Source organism: Talpa occidentalis, unplaced genomic scaffold, assembly GCF_014898055.3.
Source record: "Talpa occidentalis isolate TD23 unplaced genomic scaffold, MPIMG_talOcc4v2.1 talOcc4.10, whole genome shotgun sequence".
Classification (NCBI taxonomy): domain Eukaryota; kingdom Metazoa; phylum Chordata; class Mammalia; order Eulipotyphla; family Talpidae; genus Talpa; species Talpa occidentalis.
Genome location: NW_023600993.1, coordinates 47,484,121 through 47,503,602, shown reverse-complemented (window position 1 = coordinate 47,503,602; position 19,482 = coordinate 47,484,121). Strand labels below are relative to the sequence as shown.

Genomic DNA, 19,482 nt, shown 5'->3' with positions numbered 1-19,482 from the left:
CCTCTAGCCTTGTGGCACTGTCCTGCTGCAGATATCACAGTTTCAGAAAACCCTTTTTTCTTTTGATTTAATTTGGTGCCTTTGCCTTTAAAATGATAGAATAGTTTGAATATAGGTGGTGAAGATCTCCTGATATTTGACCTGGTAATCACTAATGACTTTTTTAAGCAATCAATAAAATTTAATCATTTAATGTGGTAACACCACAAAACTTGAATAATCACAGTGAAGAACCAGGGCTGTGTGTTTTTCCAGAATAAGTGCTTGTATCAAAACTTTTTCTTTAGTAGGGGAATCTTTGTGTTGGTGTCTAATTTTTGCATTTGGATGAAGACATGAAATCACTGTATTTTTGCTAGGTTATATTTACATTAAACTATAGGCCTGTGCTTGCTTGGTTGTTTAAGTTCAAATCTTTGGTGCTTTTGCAGCAGTGGTGATTGTGCCCCACCCCCACCACCTCTACCCTGGGTATTCTTGGCATTGTCTTGAGTGGGTGTTGACTGTCTCTAATGGGTAGAGGCCTCTAAGCAACTGAGGGTACACAGTACAACCCCCTCCCCATAAAAAGTTATTTAGCCAAAAAAATTAATACTAATTTTATTCATATTTAATAAAAGTGAAGTTAATAGACTAATGTCACTAAGTATAGACTTTTCTGAGCATTCAGTGCTAAATTTTGAATTCGTTCTAAGAAGATTTTGCCTGAGGGAGGAAGTGATAACTTGTCCCAAAATGTTTCAGTAGTTGTTTTTTTTTTCACTCCTGCTATACATGTTATGAAATTAAAAATATATTTCTCAAGAGGAAAAATGTGGTTTATAGAATAGTGTGATAAAAATTCTGTCATTGATCTGTAAACTAAAATGAGAGATTTTATCTGAAACTTAACAATTGAATATTTTTATATATTGACTATTTAAAAATGAGCCTTACTAGTTTACAATTGGATGGTCTAGACTGTACCAGTCAGGAAAAGTAAATTCAAAACCAACAATAAATATTTGAAAATTATGGTTCTCAGAACAAAGAATTTTCACTGTACCAAAAATATCCCATACCAAATGTGGAGGAAAAAATAACTCCTTGAATAATGCTTTCTACAGCCTGCCTCCAAATGCATGGTTAGTAATTTACCATCTGGTCTGGAGTCCATTCCACTAGTTCACCACTTTGGAAAGCTATTACAATTGAGGAAAGTGATCACAAGATGATATACCATAGGCTCCTAATGGAAAGGATGAAGGAAGCCAGAAAAATTAAGTGAGAAATGGTTGAGAAAGCAAAATATAATATATACATATAGATACATTTATAAGAGAGATGCCAAGGAGAGATGCCAAAAAACTAGCCCAAAAGAACTAGACACAGGAATTGGACACAAGATCCATCACTGGATCTTGATTGGTCAACCTTAATGTGTAAAGAGATTGTCCACAAAAGGCAGGAAAGGGAGCAAGTGCTTCTTGAGGGAAAGGCTTATTAGAGTTTAGAACTGGGAAAGTCACAAAGAAGCAACTTATACCACTGTGCATATACTAGGTGTTGGCATAATTAATCAAGAAGAATGATATTATTTTTGGAAAATCTAAACACCAAAAAATGAAATGCCAGGTAGATTATCCATGAACATTTGTCAATGGGACATAGTTTTTAAACTTAAATACTTAAAAACACAAAATTCAGTTAGACATATCTCACATTATCTTTGTTAGAAGACAGTAAACGTTAAAATTGATAAAGTTAAGGGTTGATGTGCTACGGAGCATGTGACTTCATCCCAAGGTATTTCAGGAACTCACTGTCATGATAATAAAACTCTTCATAAATATCATGGTAATCATAAGAGATCAAGTACAGGAAATCAGCTATGGCAGAGGGTGAATTTGTGATGCTCATCTTTCAAATGCAGCTGAGATTGTCATCTTGGAAATTAAAGTTCAAGTAGCAGAATCCAATTTCTATAGACAAACTGGGAAATCCAGGAAAATTTTGCTAACACCTGGCAGACAAAGTGTGATTATTATAGTTTGATGAAGAGAAAATTATGCTAGGTCCACCTTTTTCTCTATGGAAGTGTATTGGACACGGTAGGTAGGTTACGTAGTTGAAGAAAGGTGCTCTCTATGTTAGGGTCCTCTGTTCTCCTTCAGATCTTCACTGTAATGTTTAATTTGTCAAGTAACCTCAAAGCAGTCTGCTTTGTGATCCTCAGAGTGGTTTCTAAGCTCTTAGAAATCCACCTGGTCCAGGGCACAGTTCTCAGAAAGTCTAGGAGGCACTTTAGAAAGATGCACTGTCTTTTGGGCAGTGCTTGGAACCCACTCAGAATCTGCTTCTTTAGCTCATGATGCCTGATACTTTTGTCATCAGTCACTTTGCTTGCACTTACCTCCATCAATAGTTTTCCTCTCTCTGCGTCTTTCCCCCTCTTTACCTCTCTTTCTTTCCCTGTGTTGCTGCAGCATCCTCCAATAAAAGCTCCAAAACATGCCTCCTCTTTATCTGGCATTACAGCATTGTTAGAAAGTCTGCTTTCACATATCATGAACAGGCTAAAGCAAAGGAGTCCTCGCAGTCTCTGCTTTTCTACCTTTTAGACTAGGATAGGAGGTAGAGGTCAGGGCAGAACCTTTCTCCTATGAGACATGGACACGGGATAATAAATATATAACGGCACCAAAGGGAGACTCAGAAAATAGCTGTATTTACTGAATCAGAACTCGAAATCCGATACGTCAAATCACACATGCTTCCTCACACTTGGTTGTATAGAAAAGTCCTGTGAAATCTAGGTGGGAGCAAAATTTCAAAACCTGTCAGACAGGACAGGTTTTGACTGAGCCAGTCTAACATGGAACCATCAGTTTGAATCAAATTCAACAGAATGAAAATATTCATGAACTTTGAAGTACATTATTTAAATAATGATTTTAAATTTGTACTTCAGATTACTCTGATGAGAAGTATTTGCTTATATAGGCAGTGTGACTTGGCAATGCAGCTATGCTATTTCCTTGGCATAGAATAGTATAAGTTTAAGTATCTTAATAGAAGGCTCGGTGGGTATTTTATGGCTAACATATACTCAAGCAAAAGAAACAGAGTTACAACATACAGATTTAAAAAATCTCCCACTACTTTTCAAATATTGATGGGCTTAAAATTGTAAATACTTCCTTCAGACATTTATTACATGTGTTTACGCATTAAAATATTTATAAGAGCAATGATTGTATCTTTTGTCAATCTGCTTGACTTTATAGTGTAGATTCCATAAGGGAGGCTAAGGATATTAACATGAGAGCAAGGTTAGAATTGTAATCACTTGTCACCGAGATGTGTTAAATCCTAATATAGAAGCTCCTGTCAGAGTCAGTGGCCTGATGTAAAACAGCACAGTGACAGATATGAGAGCTAGTATATGCTTTTCTTAATACACAATTGCTGTGAAAAGTGTAGCAATATCCATTTTCATTCCTCTGGGAGAGCTACAGTAGTTGTAAATGCTGTTTAATAAAGGATGTAGTGTACTTTCAGGATTTATCATAGAAATAGTCAATCTATCCATCTGCCTTGAAGTTTTAAAAGTCAAATAACATTGACACCCCTTCATAATACTGCTTCTGGAGTACATGCTTATTTCAGGTCCTTCTTTTAGATATTTTTTCTATTACATGGGGGAAAATTTGCTTTGGGATAGAGCTATAAATTTGGGATAATGGATTTCAGCTCTTTATTTTAAAAATCTAGAAAGATTCGCAGTACACATACTCTTGGTTTAGTTCCAAATGAAGACATAAAATTTAATTTGAATATGTTTATCTTTATTGATATTTGAAAAAGCACCCTGGAAATCTAGGGTATGCTAAAATTTATTTTAGTGCCTGAAGATGGCCCATGAAATCTAAAAGTCAAAGCAGAATATTTTGTATTTTAATTAATCTATGATAATGCTTAGTGAAGTTAATGGTATTTATGCAATAAAATAAAAACACTGCTTATTTGAAAGGAACATACCAATTAGACATGATTTCCTGGATATCAAGACATAATCCCCTTGTAAACAGATTGAGTCTAAAATTTAACTCTCAGGCAGACCGTGGGTTTAATTCCAAGTGTGTTCACTTGCTCTCTGGATGACCTTGGACATTTACTTTTTCTAAGCCTTGGTGTCTTCCATCAGTAAAATGGAGATAGTAATTGCCCTGATTTCATTGAATTGTCAGAATCAAGCAAAAAAGTCCATGTGGTAATGCAGTAGCACAGTGCTTGACATATTGTAGTGATCATTAAATTGTGGTAGTTCAATAAATTAAAAATCAACAAAAGGAGGAAAATTCAGTGAACACAAATAGGCAATTGCATATTAAATATTTCTCTTTTAGTGATTAAAGTTAAGGCTTTTACCCAAGGAAAACTTGCATATAAATATAAGTGGGAAAAATAGCAAATGAAGGCTAGGAGGAGACTTGATAATGTAATTCTGTTTATTTGTGTAGTAATGATTATGTGTTATAATCATCAGATCATGAAAGCAGTAGAAACATTAAAATTGGTCAGAATGGGATCTGATCGGCCAGTAAAACTGGCTACTAAAACACCCAAGAACTCAATATCAAGAACTCTAAAGGCACAATTCAGTAATTATAATCACTTTAATTACAAGGAAATATTCTTTTTGATATCCCGTTTTGATTTCCCCATGGCCTGAACAATCTCATGATTTCCCAGAGAGTCTCCGTAAAATTAATTACAGTGAGCAATATGAAGTTTTTAAAGGACCGATACAGGTGTTTATAAACTTCTGGCAAATCGCATTTACAGTCTTTTAATACTTTGTTACTGACACAGTGAGTGTACTTTATGAGATAGCACTTGATTCGTCATGCTGACTTGCTGGTTAACTGCAATCATAACAGTCCCCTAATAATATGCTTTTAATATCATAACAGTAATAAATACAAGCTACCAGCAAAAAAATGTGCTAATCATTTTTTGAACATTTTATGTTCCTAAAATAATACCAGACACTCATCTCATTGCACCCACATGCAGATAAGAAAACCGAGGAATAGAAAGTTTAAGTAACTTTGCTTAAGTCCCAGCCAGTAAATTGCAGCACTTGATTGATATTCCAGAGCTGAGTCTCACTCTAGAATCTGACCTCACAGCCATTATGCTAAACTGCCTCCCAGTAAGCTCTAAAATAAGCTTCCCAACTTGGAGGGCCACAAGGCATATCCACATAGTTAAATACTGGGGAGGAGTCTGCAGGAAAAACAAAACACAGATATGCAAAAGCTTTTCTCTCTGTTTCACCCTTGATTTCCCACCCTTAATGACCAGAGGTTTCTTTTCTCTCAGAATCTCTTTAAACATTTGGTAAAACAGATTGTGGGAAGCATTGTCCTAAGGTGTGAACGGGACTCACACTGTAGTTCATTTGATCCAGTTACATTTTCTTACTCATTTTGTGCCTCAGCTGTAAGACTCATGGGCTTTATGGCTGGAATACAAACTGCTAAAATCTTATTTCAACTTTTTTTTTTTTTCATTTTGCAGCATTTAAATGGCTTATACAAATTCCCAAAGTAATAAATACAAGTATTAGCAGCAAGGACCACAGCTATAGTAAATGTGTAGTGAGTGCTTATCGGAGGTCAGATACTCTACTAAACATTTCACGTACTTCTATACACAGGAAGGGAATTGTTGTCATGTTCTGCTCTCATCAGAGGAAAATAAGGCACACAGCTGATGAGTAGGGTAAAGGAGATTTGAATCTCAAGCCTGTCTTTTAACCACTATGTATAATGAGAATAAAGTGAGAGGAAGCCAGACCCAAGCTGAGTAAATAGCCTTAGAAAATGAAATGGAAGGGTTGGGAGACCACCAGGAGTTGGTTTAATGCACGTCTTGTGTTCCAGGACTGCAGTGGAGAAAGGTGTATTCCAGATATCCCAGGGTTTTTTTTTTTTATTAATTAATTTATTTTTTACATCATTGTTCATTTTTAAACAATATTTGCTCCCCCCACCAGGTGTACTCCCCATAGACTTTCTTTCACCAATGCACCTTTGCACCATCACCACAGCCCCCTATGCTCTCCCTCCTTCCCTTTGATCCCTCTCCCTCCTCCTCAGTTTGCATACTTAACATATCCCCCCTTTGAGACTCTTACATATATATATATATAAATGGACAGATGCATCTGTCCATCAGGATGCCTACTATGGGTGGTAGGACTTATGGAAACTTCTGGGCTTCATAGCATACTTTGACTTAAATGAGCATTTACAAGCTCATCTTAGGGTCTGAGCACCACATTCAGCACTTTCTTGATTAGGAAGTTAATGCCACATTCCAAACAGTCAATCTAATAATAAATAATAAAAATCCAACTTACTCATAGTTGCTTGCTCTCTGCCTTAGAGATCTTAATGACAAAATAATTACAAAATTATTACAGGAACATATCGCCATTACTATATGAATGATTAAATCTTAATATTTGCACATTGGTATGCAGTCTGTAGGCATGCTCATGCATGTTATCAAATTCTGGATCTCCAAATTTGTAGAGATTAATGAAGTTACTCAGGAATATGGTTAGTGGAAAAGAAAGTCAATTTACATAAGAATATAATCATAGTCATTACATTAGGTAACTTCATGATTTTACAACTTATATTTACAAACTCTGGCTCTAATGCCAGCTTTAAAATTAATTTTTCATGAATGATACCAGAGATCTGTCAAGAATTGTACATTTTCATTTGTGCTTCATTAAAAGCAATGGGGGGGGGTAGATGTTGTGTATATGAGTATTTAATAAGCTGCTAGCACACTTCTGTTTTTAATATTCCCATGACAATATCAAGCACACTTACCAAACATGGCTAATAAATTGCAGGAAATGTTAGCAAGACACTTAAAATTTTGAAAATAGTTTTGGTATGATGTTGTGTTTCTGTGGGACTGCCATCCTGAAGGGATGGAGAGAAGTCAGGGGCACCTACCTTAGGGAAAATTTTAGAGTAGTATTTTCTTGGGCAAACTATTTCATGTGTGGGGATGTTTGGGAGGAGGAAAATGGGAGAGTATACTTTTGATTGTTGAGAAATTAAAAGCAGAACTGTTGGAAATAGTGACAGAGAAGCCAGGTTTGTCATTCATGTGTGGGGCTTCTGCACATCACCTCGTTGAACGATGTCTTCTGGGTCCTCATTTCCATGTGCCGTCTCATCCTGCAGAGTCTTCAAATGCCACTCTGCTGACCAATGCGGAGAAGATCGCCACCATCACCACCACGCACACGCCCTCTCAGCCAGGGGCCCAGGAGACCAGGTCAGCTGTGGCTATGGTTTCTTTTGTTAGTTTCAAGGGGAACAAGTAACTCCAGACCTGACAGTACTCATCCTTGATTCTTTCTCTGTTTCTCCACGGGTTGTCTCTTATGTTTATTTCTCTCACTTTGGCAGGAATACCACCAAGCCAAAGCCGGAATCTCAGTTTGAGTTCAAAGCACCCCAGGCAACACAGGTGAAGACTGTTTCACTTTTTTCCTCTATTTTCTTTGTTTGTTTCCTTCCAACTTTCTGAAGTCATTTTTATGAGTGAATCTTTCAGAAAGGTTCTACAATTAAAATAAATAACCTGTTGTGTGGGCATGTAACAAGTACACACTCACATTTGGTTGTCTGTAAAATGACATTTTATTTTGCTGCCTTTGGAAAATACTCCTTGATATCCTTTTCTAGTGGGGGAAAGCAAACAAAAATTTAAAAAGCCATACCTATCTCAGGTATTGGCAGGCAGAGAAAGCAGAACAGCTCATGTCTACTCATGGTTTTCATAAATATATTTATGCCAAGAGAATTTCTTTTTGTTAAGGTTTTTCTGAGTCTTTTGACTTTCAGGTGAACCCTTAGAGAAAATGCCTGTCCTGAAGGGTAGTTATGAAGTGTGCACAAATAATATTGATAGTAGGTGAAGCAGTTTGAAAACTTTTGGGTGATGCAAAGTTAAATAGGTTCTTCTTTTTACTGGCCTTCTCAGAGCTTTTCAGAATTCATCCATGACTTTCCCCAACCAAAAGAGAACTGCCCAGGTGTGTAGAGGTTATTATTGGTGACCTTACAGTGGACAATGGACACTGCTGGCATTTTTCAGGCATTGGACTGGGAGACTGAACGGCCAGCAATGATTAGGATGGTATCATATAAAGAAGAATTATCCTACTGCAGCTACAAATGTAGTCTTGCTAATTAAATTTTAATATATGCATGTTGATGTACATTCCTAAGGCATGTTTGCAAGTATTTTCAAATTCTGGATCTCCACACTTCTAAGGTTAATAAATATTAATAAACAATTGAGAATCACCAAGAGGAAGATAGAGACTGCATTTTTTTATCAAACCAGAGTCAGAGAGAATGGAAAGAGAAAGAAATGTATGTGAATAAAAGTTCCCTCCAAATGATCATGTTTCATTTCTTTAAATAGGAACAAGATTTTTACACTGTGGAACTGGAAAGAGGAGCCAAGGGATTTGGCTTTAGTCTTAGAGGGGGCCGAGAGTATAACATGGACCTCTATGTTCTGCGCTTAGCAGAGGATGGTCCTGCAGAAAGGTGTGGAAAGATGAGGGTAAGTACAAAGAGGCGTTGCGTATATGGTGTAAATGAATCATATGGACACTTATGGCTAGAAGCTTTTGTTCATGAGAATTATGAACAATTCTGGAGCAGCTTTCTGGATGCTCTAAATGCAAGGCTTCCACCCTAGTATAAATTTCTCCCTAAAGTAAAATTGAAGCTGCTCAAGGTAGATGAGCCCTTCCAGCTCAGATGGAATCAAGGATTAAAATCACCTGTAAACTTATTCAAGTAGAAACTTCTGAATCCTATTTCCATGGTTCTTTTATTTAATCTCAAGAGGCAGACACATCACTTCACAAGAACCCCTGGGTACACAGGATGCCTAGAGAACAGGAAAGCCAGGTAGTTGTGCAAACACTGGGTAGTGAGAGCCCTTCAGTCTCCAGTTAGTCACCAGCTATTTTTCTGAGGTCTCAGGAATGAGTCAACTCTGAGCAGAGTAGGACTCTGTGCATGAGTATTCAAGGTTGCCCTGTGTAGTCGAAGCCACACATTTTAAGCACATAAATGCCAAATGCCCACTTTGCTCTGTTTAGGCACCTAATGTCTATGACTGTGGATGAATATGTCAGAGTAGAGGATTTAAAAAAAGAAAAATCATGTGCTCATTATAGATAGGTCACACAGATTGAGACGTACACATAGGAACCAGTCTGCAGTGAATTAGAAGAAATCACGATTGTCGGGTCAGGAGAGGAAAAATGTGAATGAGATTGGTCCTGAGCAGATTGACCAAGGGTAGTTCAGGCACAATCTTGATTTTTAAGTTTGTTCAGATTGAATTTTTTTTTTTAAGATTATTTATTTATTTATTTATACAAGCACTGGGTACAGTCAGAAGCATGGTAGGGTGAGAGAATTCACCAGAGCCAGAGCAGGGAACAGAGCAGGCAGAGTGACGAAATACACTGCCGAGGGGAGCAGCGGGCAAGGCAGGAGAGGTCTGCTCCCCGTGTGGGACCCTTGCCTGTGGCCGAGGATTGAACTGGCGCTGCAGAGGCTGCGGGCAGCTTCCCAGCCCAGCGCTCAACCGCTGCGCCACCAGGGGAGGCCCATATTGAATTTTTTAAAGGAGATTATGTTTCATGTTTTAATTTAGAAGTAGACCATAAAAATGATTTTAATTGAACAGTGAACATGATGTAAGTAAGTATACAGTATTCAGGGTCAAACTACATACCAGTTTCTTGTAGATCCTTAACACATATGCTTGTGTCTACACAGAGAATATATACAGTGGTGTATATTTTGTTTAAATTTCAAATACATGCAATATGGTTCTTGTGTCTTCTCACTTTTAAAAGTTTCTTATTGAATGAAGTGTCATTTTCATGATATCTTATATAATTCTGAATAGTTCACAAGACATATTTACCTGTGTTATCAAATTTAACCCTTGCATCTCCGTGTATGCACGGGTGTTACTGTCATCCCTTTCTACAGATAAGGAGTAGATTCCAAAAGTTAAGAGACTTGAGCAGTTAGCTAACAAGTGGTAGGATTCAAATCCAAATCTTAAAGCTCCAAAGCCTATGCTTTTTGTTTTCTAACTTCTAAAATATAAGCTCTATGATAGTAAGGATTTGTCTTGTTCACTGCTTTATCTACGATGCCTAGAATAGTAGCTGACACATAGTAAATGCTACAGTCAATAATAGGCCAGATTGTGGTGTCATTTGAAGGTTCAGCTGGGGAGGTTTCACTTCTAAACTCACTCACAGGGTCGTTGGCAGAATTCAATGTGTCTTGCACTGTTGGCTTCAGCCCTCCTTCATTTACTTATCATGGGCTCTTGTAGAGGCGCTTAGAACCTACATCAAAGCATACCCCTGAGAGAACAAAAGAGAGCAAGTAAGACAGAAGCCAAAATCATTTTGTAACCTTATCTTTGAACTGGCATGTCATCACTTTGGCATTTCTGTTAGAAGCAATAACTAATTTCAACCCACATTAGATGAAAGGACATTACACACATTGTGACGGCCAGGAGGGAGAAATCACTGGAGGCCATGCTAAAAGCTGCCCACCCTTCATCAATTACTATTCCCCCTACTGCTGTCTTCTTTATCCTTAGCACCTAGCTAGCATATATGTATTTTTCTAATTTTCTCGTTAGTTATCTTTCTGCATTCAGGTGCCTTGCACATAGGGCAGGGGTTAGTGTTCTTCACTGCTGCATCCTTTTGTAATTGAAAACTTTCTGGAACATACACAATAGATATTTGATAGACCAATAAAGGAAAGGGGAAAGACTTTTGTGATCTTCTCACTTTGCTCTCTCTTGCTTTGGCAGATTGGCGATGAAATTTTAGAGATCAATGGTGAGACCACCAAAAACATGAAGCATTCTCGGGCTATAGAACTGATTAAGAATGGTGGCCGCAGAGTACGTCTGTTTCTGAAGCGGGGAGACGGCTCAGTACCAGAATATGGTGGGTCAAACTATGAAAACATTCCTTCCTTCCCTGGCATGACTCCATGAATTTGTCTCCAGAACTGCAGCAGGAAAGTCTTTTTGTTTCCCCTATTCACCAGTGTCTTACCAGCCTTTCGCACCATGTGATTATTTGCCTCGCTTGTTCTGAAATCTCTACACATTTCATCCTTTTGCTTGCTTACGTGGACTGGGGCATGGCCTAAGACAAGATCTTTATAGCCCCCTTTCTGATAATCAGAGAGAACATTTTGTCTAGTCCGACCAAGAGCGAAGGAATGTTTGTTTGAACTGTGCCAAACTGTTTCTCAGATCCAATTGTTAGCACAAAATGACTATACTCCTTTTAAGAAGCAGGAAAGCAGGTTTCCTGAGTGATATGTTGAGGCACAATTATTTTTTTCCTTTTTTGGTTTTTTGATGTCTTTATTTAAGAGGCGTGAAATTTTGAGATGATTTGGGGGCCTTGCTCACCGCCTTTCTGCTCTGTATACAACACTTCTGCATCCCCTCGGGGCCCTCCCCCAAATCAGGCCACCTGAACCCACGACTAGAAAACAAACAGAACTGTTGATATATTAGCCATATGTTTTTAAATGATAAAGGATGAAATAGATTCCCAGTGCTCATCATGAGGGAAACATGTTACTATACCTTTCCTGTGGGGAAAGCCAGGTTATACATAGAGTTCCTTTGTCATATCTATACACTTGCTTTGAGTAAACAGCAATGATCTTTACATAGCTTAGTGTTCTGATGGCGAAATATTGTATATTATAATAATTATGTCCTATTTATTTGAGATGCTTGTTTAAAATTAAAAAAAAAAAAAGCTATGCCCTAGATGTAGGGCTTTTTCCCAACCAAAGGTCTACAAAAGTTTCTATAGAAACTGTGATTGAATGGTCCCCATATACATTGGTCCCCTTTATTAGGGATTTATCTGTCACCACCCTCTTTTCTGAAAGTCATTCTGCACAATTCCCAGTTGCATTTTAGACTTGATGATCCTTAATTCAGAAGTGACTCAAGGAGGAGGATGATTCCCTTGAAGGTCACCCTTCCCAGGTGTTGGACATTCATACAGGTGCAAATAAGAAGGGCCCAAGGTGGGGCGTGGGTGGGTTGCAGAGAAGGTTCCTGTAGACATGACCAACCGCAGGGGAGGAATTCTGACCACACTCAGATGCCACAGCTGTGCCCTGTACTAAACCTCTAACCTGGGTGTATCGATGCCACTGAAACTGTGTAACATTGTCTCCCTTTTCTGTCTCCCCTATGCTTCTGTTGGATGTGATATTTCATTTGAGAGTCATCGTCAGTAACCTGTGTACCTTCTCAAAACCTATGTCTGTTGCACTGAGGATGAAAATCCAACACTAACAAATGTTCTTTGGGCTAAAAATAAAGATCATTTAAATACTCGGTTTTCCAAGAAGGGTTGAATGTGCCAGGGTTGTGCTGCTGTAATGTCTCCATGTGTCGTTCGGACTAAATCTCTCTAATTCTATTGATTAGAGTCACAAATGGGTTATAATATGTTAAGTTCCAATATTTTTCTGACTTGACTGGAACCTGCTTCTCTGTGAGGCTATTTTTGTAATGAGTTTTTTGTACTTAATTTAACTGCCGCGGTCTTGGGGAGGGGGGGGTGGGAGGGAACTTTGTTCTTTTGTTGTTTATTGTTAATGCTCTCCTATGCCAGCCTGTCATTGTTCCAGTTGTTTGAAAAAAAAAAAAGAAAAAGAAAAAGAAAACAGAATGCATTCATTGTCTGGGTTCTCAAGTCACCTTATATGGCTGTCTAAAAATGTCACTGTTCTGATTGCGGTCTCTGCAGCCTTATTTGAGTGTTGCCTTAGACTGTCTGACTGGACAAATAAACTCTCTTTGCCCTATGTTAACAAATGCAGATTTTTTTTTCTTTCCTCTTTGTTATAGGGAATCTAAATGTTCAACTTTTTCTCTTTCTCTCTTTCTCTTTCTGACTGTTCTTGGTGCTGGGCCCTCCCTTCTACAGCGATGATACCTCCTAATATCGCTGCATGTATGAGAAATGAAAAGCTCGGGGAGGCTTGCTTCTACCTTATGGGCCATAATCAAACTACGGTTTGTAGCTCAATCAATACTAGGTGTTTCTGTGCTGTGGCCTAATTTCCTCATTGCTTCTGCTTAGCTCTATTTTGATATGTTTGGCAATTCATTCTGAGCACCCTGCGTTCTTTGAATTGTAAGTACACCGCTGACCCTATTGAAGTCTTGCTCCCCCTTACCTTAAAAAAGTAGGTGTCAACCACCCCCCACCCCAGATTAGACTTAATGATAGTGGTCTGAGTACCTTCCCACATTCAAATCTTGAAATGATATTGTAAGCCCCTATTTGTGTTAATTCAAGTAGCCTACCAAGCATTTAGAAGCAAGGAACCTCACAGAACTCTCACCTAAAGTAGATAAGACTTTGCTGGACAGGAAGATGCTCACTCAGTGATCTCTTAGCAAATGCAACCTATCAGTCCAATCCTGTCCCTAGCCTGATTTTGTCAATAAAGTTTTATTGGCACATAGCCATGCCCACTTCTTTTCTATGTTCTCTAGGGCTGCTTTTGCATTACCATGACAGAGTTGAGTAGTTGTGACACAGAGCATATGGACCACTATGCCAAAAATATTTACCCTTTTTGACCCTTTACAGTGAAAGTTTACCAATCCCTACTCTAGGCTATCTCCTGCTTTTGTGAAACCCACGGTAGGTTTTAGAAAATCCTCATGAAAGAGATTAATGGCTTAATGTTGACTTTGTTGCCAAATGAAAGCCCTTAGAGAGCACCCATGATTCCTCCATCTTTCTGTCACCCAGGTTTGCCCTCTAAGCTACAGCACCTCATTTCAGGTGCCTTGACTGGGATGGCATAATGTGTATGAATTGGGTCTAGTTGTAACAAAACACCCCTGCTTTGAAAAGAGTTCTCATAAATTCAGAATGCTATCTAAAACAACTGCAGGCTGGTTTCAAATAGTTTAATAATGAATAGGGGCCCTCGTGGCCTGCCCTGCTTTTAATTCTATAGATATCCTGATGTTATAAGAAGCAGTCCAGTGCCTCTAAAGCTCATACATGTAATTATGACTGCTTTGTTCAGCATAAAGAAAGTGCCTCTGAACTTCAAAGACTCTATCTGTTCCCAAGTTACATCAGATGCGTACCTGACAACTTTGCCGCACTCCCTTTTATCTGCCAGAAGTCTCCACATTTTAAAACTTGAAACTTAACACAAAAATAGAGAAAATCCTTGAATAATATGCACAAAGATAGGATTGTTTAATGGACCCTCACACGCATCACATTTGCCAATCATCATCTGGCCAATGTGCTGCCTCTATAATTCCCTTTGCCCATCACCCCAGATTAGTTTTAAGAACAGAAGTATACCTGCAGATAGCAAAACTCATAACACCTAAATGGATCATGCACTGACTTTTTTTTAACCTACGTACACATCCATTCAATCATTACCCAGATCAAAATATAGACAGTTTCACACCCCCAGCAAGCTCCCTCATCTGCCTCCAAGTCAGTATCCCTGATTATTTGTAAGCACATTTTAAAAAAATGTTCTTAAAAGAATGTTTTCCCCCATGGGAGTGAGGGAGAATTAGATAGGGCAGATGGGTTGGTTGTGGGGGAATGGGGAAGATGCGCACAGGATAGAGTGGGGGTAGGTTTGAGACTTCTAGACAGACTATTTGGGTTGTGCCTTTAAAGATTAAAGCCATGACTGATTTTTATGAGTTCTTTTATGATCAATATCTTGAGTAAAGGGAACAATAGGCTAGATGCTGAAAGCCACAACTCCTAGTTTTTAACCCTATGTAGTTGCAGTTAACCCAAGATTCATTCAGTTGGCTTTGATCCTGACTGCATTAACAGTTGTTTGTTGTCACTAATGAGATCTCAAGTGTGGGAGTGGGGACAGGAGCTGAAGATCCCTCTACCAAACTGTTGCTCTCATTTCTTTCCCTGGCAGACCCCAGCAGCGACCGGAACGGCCCCCCCACCGGTCCACAAGGTGTTCCGGAAATGAGGGCAGGGCCTCCCGACCGCCGCCAGCATCCGTCCCTGGAGTCCAGTTACCCACCCGATCTTCACAAATCATCACCACACGGGGAAAAGCGGGCACACGTGAAAGATCCAAAAGGCAGCAGAGAGCATAGCAGACAAGCCAATGAACATCACACATGGAATGGAACTTCTAGAAAACCCGACACTGGGGCATGCCGACCCAAGGACCGGGCGCCCGAAGGACGAAGAGACGCACAGCCTGAGCGCATGGCTACCAATGGCCCCAAGAGGAGATCTCCAGAGAAGCGCAGGGAAGGCACTCGCAGTGCTGACAACACTTTGGAAAGAAGGGAGAAGCACGAGAAGAGAAGAGAGGTTTCTCCCGAGAGGAGGCGAGAGCGATCCCCCACCCGCAGAAGAGAGGGGTCACCCCCGCGCAGAAGAGACGGCTCGCCCAGCCGGCGGAGGAGGTCTCTGGAAAGACTGTTGGATCAGAGGAGGTCTCCAGAGCGGCGGCGAGGGAGCTCTCCCGAGAGGCGAGCCAAATCCACCGACCGCAGGCGAGCACGGTCCCCCGAGCGGAGGCGAGAGCGGTCCCTTGAGAAGAGGAATCGCGAGGACAAAGGCAGTCACCGGGAAAGGGACGAGCCCAGTCTGAAACAGGACGCAGGCAGAAGCTCCAGACACGCCCCTGAGCAGAGAAGGCGACCTTACAAAGAATGTAGCACCGACCTCAGTATCTGAGACTGAATCACATTCCAACCTTTACCGTGTCAAAGGTTCTTAGAGGAAAGTCACAAACCTGAAATAATTTCGTTTCTTACCTAATGAAGCATCTGACACCTGGTGATCCTATGAATAGCAACAAACGTTTATGCATTTGGAATCTTATAAGAAAAAAATATATATGAAAAGTGTTGTGCCTGATGTATATTAAAATATTTTTAAATGCATACTTTTTTGGAAGTTATTTGCCAAATGATGCCCCAAAGGGATATACATTTTGTTTCTACATAAGCTGTAGAATTGTCAAGAATTGTTGTTCCCTCTTTTGGACAATCTTTTTCTCTCCTGGTTAAATGAGGCCGTTGACCATTTTCTCTACGGAAGGGAAATTATTAAGCTGAATTCATTTGCTATAGACTGTTATGGAGTGATGTAGAGCTATACGATCGTTAGGAATTTTTCTTAACAAAGAGCAAAAGGTGAAAGCTATATTTCTAAAAACTTAGGACTTGTGGGGTGGGCTAGGATTGCAGATAATCCTAAAATTAAGGAAACTATGAAGAGACTACTATTGGGAATGAAGGATATTTATAGCTAAGCTACACAGCACAAAGAAATATTATGTTCTCGAGTTATTGATTCAGAAAATAATATGTACTCTCCCTGGCTTTAGAAAGACACAGAAAATAAGTTGGCCACTATTACCGGCATGCAGCTCCAGCACGGGTAGCCAGGTTCATTAATAAGATCTCCTTAAGGCAGCACCATCACAGCTTTGCTTGACTACTAGAAGGATTGGACAAACACTTTCTGTGTTGTCTGATTTGTGCCTGGATAGTAGATGGAATGGGGACATATATCCTGTGGGAGGGAGCCATAAGATACCCCAATCCTGACTGTATACCTCCCCCTTTTAGCATAAGCCTGTGGTTGTCCTTTACCAAATGGGGGAAGGAGAACAAGTGATGGTGGAAGGAACCTCTCTGTTGATATTTTTGAAAGTGAGGATTGGGAGTATTCTCTCTTAGAAATGCAGATGTCCCTTGGAAGCCCTCCTGCAAGTCCCCAGGATGACTGAAGGGGTGAGAAAGATGCACTCCCAGTGGTTCTGGTCCTACTTGGCAAACCTCCGCCCGCATGACCCTGTCCTTTCAGTCTTTGGACAGCAGAATAAAACAGTAATTTTTCTTTCAAAAAGACCCATTCTTTGCCATCATCGCGCAAGAGGTGCGGTGTGTCGGCCATAGCCCTAAGGATGGTGGAAATGGATTACTGCCTAGCTGAGCCAAATGTTTGCTTGTACCTGTTGGACCACTACAGCAAACTGCTGCTTACAGTGCATTGTGTATTTCCGTAGTACTGTTTTGCATTTTCCATACATACACAAACCTTTACAAGTCAATCACTGTTGTTATAGGGTACTGTTTAAAAAAAGTAAAAGGAAAAAAAATGGAGAAAACCAGCCAATTATTGTGTGTACAGAGTTTAAAATTGTAATTAATAGAGCCTGTTTAAAAAAAAACAACTGTTGCCTTTTTCTTGTATAAAAGAGAATTTATGACAAAAAATTTAGCTGTGAGGAATGTGATATGTGTTTATATTTCTGAATATGGAACAAATTGATTCATCGGGATATATTTTAATGTAAACTAAATCAGGTATGTAAAGCTGTTTTAAAAGGGGAAACTATATAAGTAATTCTCTAAAGCTTTAGTTGGGTTGAATATCATTTCCTCCATGGTGAGCCTGCTCTTGTGAATTATTAAGCACTTGTTTGCTTTCTTTGTTCTTCACTCATTTCTTGCAGTTTGCTATGGACTTAATGCTCTCTCTATATTGATGAAAAGCAGTATGTGGGCCAATCTTTTTATAAAACACTATGCATATATAAATATTACATTGTTCATAGCTTTATTTGATTTATGGGTTTATATATGACATTAGAATGAGTAGCTGTAGTCGTGTGGACACTCAAGAAACAAGTTCCTTTCCTGGAACAGACACAACGTACATTGGGGGGAAATCTGTGACTGCTATTTTTGTTATCCAAGTTTTCCATACACGGCATACATTGAACTGTAGTATGACGACTGAGAGAGAATACAATCGAATAATGATGCTCTTTTTCATTAATTTCCTCGAGCCAACTTGGGATTTTATTCCTAACGTTCCAGGCTAGGACTTTTCTTACAATTTCTAGCAGAATCTGTGATGTTAAATGATTGATGCTCTCAATTGTGATCCAGAGTTTTAAATAAATCAAGGTGGATTTTTGGAGTACATCCTGAAGTTAACATCTTGATGTCTTTCTTGTTGTCAGAGATGATATCTGACATTTTTAAATCTATGTGCTAACCACCTGGGCTTGTCCAGTTTGTGACGATTTTGAGTGTGGCAGTTTAATATGAGTTTCACACATACAATTTGCTTTGGAAATGTTGTACTGTAAAGGGACTATGCATTAAGCAGAAAGATATCGTTTTCTCTAAACTACTGTAATCTTACATTGGAGACTGATTCTCGTGAGCCAACTTTCCCTAGTCCCCAACTTCATGTAAATGTCTTGATGAGAGATGATGGATGAGTATTTTGTATGATTAAATCAAACCCTTTAGGAATCCCCATCCCACCCAATACAAGGTTGATACCTGAAAGAATGTTGAGTGAAAAACTCAGCACCCTACTTGTATTTTTTTTAAGTTTCTTTTGTGAAAGATTTTTTAATGCATTTTTACTGTAAAAATACATGGAAATGTATGCATTCCATAACCACTATCGCTTCTGGATTGATATCTTTCTTGTCTCTGTGTTGTTTCAAATGTATCAGGGTCAAGTAATCAAGAGTATCTGACTCCAAGCAGATAAAAATACCTAACCATTCTGTTGAAGAAGAAAGAATGTGGCTTTGCTGTAGTATAGTGCCTTGTAGATTTGGTCGCTGGACCAACTGCCTCATCATCACTGGGGGAGTGTGTTAGAAATGCAGAATCTAATACCCCACATAATCTACTGACTTACAATATACATTTAAAAAGATCCCGCTAATTTGCATGTGAAAGTTTGCACAACGCGGTATTACATGGAAACTCTGCTAAAGCAAAACCTATAAAGGCAAAAGCTTCATCTACCCCTAGCTGTGTGACCTTGAACAAGCTACTTAACTACCTTTAAGCCTCAGTTTCCTCATCTTTAAAGGGGCATACCCTCACAGAGCCAGTTAGAATAAATGCAAAGCACTTAGCAAACATCGAGCAATCAGAAAAATTCTCAGTAAGTCACAAAACTTTTTTTCAGTATTTTCTGCATGTTAATGAGTATTGTTTTCCTCCCCAATCAAAATGAAGAAAATATTTTGTCCACTGAAATGGGAGAAAAACCTTGTTTTAATTATAAAGTCAACAAACTTTATAATGGCTCATGCTACTTTACAAATGTAATTACACTTACCAATGTTTTGAAAAATGAAATCAAACTGCTGTGCTATGAAAGGCAAAAATAGTCGCAAAGCATAACTTTTGGAGAAAGGTGTAGGTGGAGTTGGACATACTCCTAACTAGTCATACTAGATGAAAAGGTTAACCAATTAGCTGATATGTGTC

The 19,482-nt window shown here is 39.0% G+C and overlaps 1 protein-coding gene across 10 annotated transcripts in view; it reads left to right on the top strand.

Moving 5' to 3' along the window:
* The window catches only part of MAGI1 (membrane associated guanylate kinase, WW and PDZ domain containing 1), a 648,234-nt gene extending 629,104 nt beyond the window's left edge, over window positions 1–19,130 (top strand). For 8 of the 10 annotated variants that reach the window (XM_054695321.1, XM_054695326.1, XM_054695315.1 and 5 more), the window contains 5 exons: window positions 7,257–7,350; window positions 7,485–7,545; window positions 8,509–8,652; window positions 10,957–11,095; window positions 15,123–19,130. In XM_054695321.1, coding sequence (XP_054551296.1) covers window positions 7,257–7,350; window positions 7,485–7,545; window positions 8,509–8,652; window positions 10,957–11,095; window positions 15,123–15,901 — 1,217 coding nt within the window. In that variant the 3' untranslated portion in view covers window positions 15,902–19,130. Of the gene's footprint in view, window positions 1–7,256; window positions 7,351–7,484; window positions 7,546–8,508; window positions 8,653–10,956; window positions 12,849–13,117; window positions 13,207–15,122 lie in introns of those variants that run through there. The other 2 variants (XM_054695328.1, XM_054695323.1) reach the window with 2 other exon arrangements.
* The last annotated feature ends 352 nt before the right edge of the window (window positions 19,131–19,482 follow it).